The sequence below is a fragment of the Cynoglossus semilaevis genome, chromosome 6 (genome assembly GCF_000523025.1).
Source record: "Cynoglossus semilaevis isolate Cse_v1.0 chromosome 6, Cse_v1.0, whole genome shotgun sequence".
Classification (NCBI taxonomy): domain Eukaryota; kingdom Metazoa; phylum Chordata; class Actinopteri; order Pleuronectiformes; family Cynoglossidae; genus Cynoglossus; species Cynoglossus semilaevis.
Window position 1 is genome coordinate 455726 of NC_024312.1, and position 2014 is coordinate 457739.

The 2014-nt window shown below is 40.8% G+C and overlaps 1 protein-coding gene across 5 annotated transcripts in view; it reads right to left on the bottom strand.

The window, feature by feature from the left end:
* Window positions 1-1279: 1279 nt before the first annotated feature.
* ano10b (anoctamin 10b) overlaps window positions 1280-2014 on the bottom strand; it is a 7268-nt gene continuing 6533 nt past the window's right edge. For all 5 annotated transcript variants that reach the window (XM_008311015.3, XM_025056583.1, XM_025056581.1 and 2 more), the window contains one exon: window positions 1280-1676. In XM_008311015.3, the coding sequence (XP_008309237.1) occupies window positions 1653-1676 (24 nt within the window). In that variant the 3' untranslated portion in view covers window positions 1280-1652. The remainder of the gene's footprint in view (window positions 1677-2014) is intronic.

The following is a 2014-nucleotide window of genomic DNA, read 5'->3' on the forward strand; positions in this document are numbered from 1 at the left end:
ATTGGGGGGGTGGTGTGGGGGTGGGGGGGGACAGGGGCCACACCACGAGACGAGGACAAACATTTCACTGCATTAAAAACACAGGATTAAATGTGTTTTTTTTTTTAAAAAAAAGGACGTGAAATTAAATTCCCTCCAAACAACAAGAAAAGAAAAAAAAGTCAGCAACAAATAAAACAATAATTCTTTCTGCCTTTAAAACACAATAAATCACCGACCCTCCCCACCGAGTCACCGACCCTCCCCAGCAGCCGAGACCAAACTGAGGTGTCGGGCAGCGGCTGCCTTTATACCCGTGAGTCCGACTGATTGGACTCACACACACAGCCGTGTCTCTGCCTGGAGCTAACAGCTAACAGCTAACAGCTAACAGCACAGGTGATTTCAACCAATGCTGATGATGAGAAGAAACTAAACTTCATTCATTCTCATCAGTGAGAGAAAGAACAGACGCCGCTGAAGGAACAGCTGAGGATTTTTGGTACGTTTTTATTTTTAGAACAAACATCAAACTTTTCTCCGCTGCGTTTCTGAGTCTGAGTCCAGAATATTTACAAGATAGACACACACGGGCGCGCGCACACGCACACACACGGTGGTAGTGAACATGCACAGCTGCAGCCACTTGACTTCGTCAAGCCAACCAGCAAAGACCGCTGCATGTTATGAGTGGACACCGCCTCCTGGTGGCCGGTTACTGACACTAACAGCCCCCAAAACAAANNNNCCCCAAAACAAAGAATTTGCAGGAGGAAAAAAAAATTTCAAACTAAAACTGACCTGGTGGACGTTCAACTGTAGCTTCAGTCTTAGCCAATCCTGGATCAACACTCATAGGTGGCGCTGTCGCAGTCTTAGGCTGCCGGAAATAAACCTTTTACGTGATCTAAATGATGGTTTTTGTTTATTAATGTTGAATAAACTCAACGTTACAAGTAAAGGGATAAAACATTTTAAATTTTAAATTCAGTAGGATGCAAATGTATTTCCAATTTTCTGGTTAATCCCATAAACCTATATACCCATAATTCCATATACAGAATATAAAAACACTACGTGTGAACTCAAGCTGCCGCTCTCATGTGATCAATGAAAATAAAAATGAACTTAAAACTTAAATACAGCTGGTGCTGGAACAGTGATGTCTTTTGTTGATGACACTGCCCTATTCATGTAAGGCGCGGGCACAAGCTTCAGCTTACCAGTAGGTGGTAGCAATGAGCACCAAAAAAATGTAAAGGAACATGATGTCAAGTAAAAGTTTTAAAAAAATAAAATAAAAAAAACCCTAAAAGAAAATACTACTACTGTAGTACAGCTGGTACTGTAGACCCACAGGATACTTGTCTAGCGCCTCCTACAGCCTTGTTACATTCCACTTGCCGTCCAGATAAGGAGAAAATACTTTAAAATGATTTTTTCAGTTGCACTTCCTGCACGTAGAGTAATATAATAAAGGTGTCGTTCAGGGTTTTTTTTTTCACCCTTTGCTGCGTAGAGTACATTTTCTTTTAGGTATGCACACAGTGAGTATTAGTGTATAGCAGAATACACATGGCAGGCACTCAAGTAAATGGTTACCACAACACTGAGGGTGGCGCTGATGCAAAGGCTGTAATATGGTGATGCCACGTCACGTCGCTGAAGCAGAATCAGGATTTTTCAGGCTGCAGTTTCTACAAGAGAGGGAGAAAAAAAATGTCAAGTTTTCTGACGGGAACAGGAACAAACCGTGGTAATAAGGTGTTCAAGACTGTGGAGCGTGGTCCTCTCAGGAACACCAAACACCAAATGACATATATTTCACTTAGAGCTATATTTTGTAATATTCTTGTAGTTTTTTGTGTATTTGTAGCTAAGTACTTGTTTTGTTTTTGTTTTTTGTATTGCAAAAAATTGTTTTTACACATTTTTAAACTCAGTACCGTATTTTCCAGATTATAAATCACACTGGCGTAAACCCAGTCAAAGTAGGAAAGAAACTGTTTTACAGAAGTAGCAGATACTGGTACAC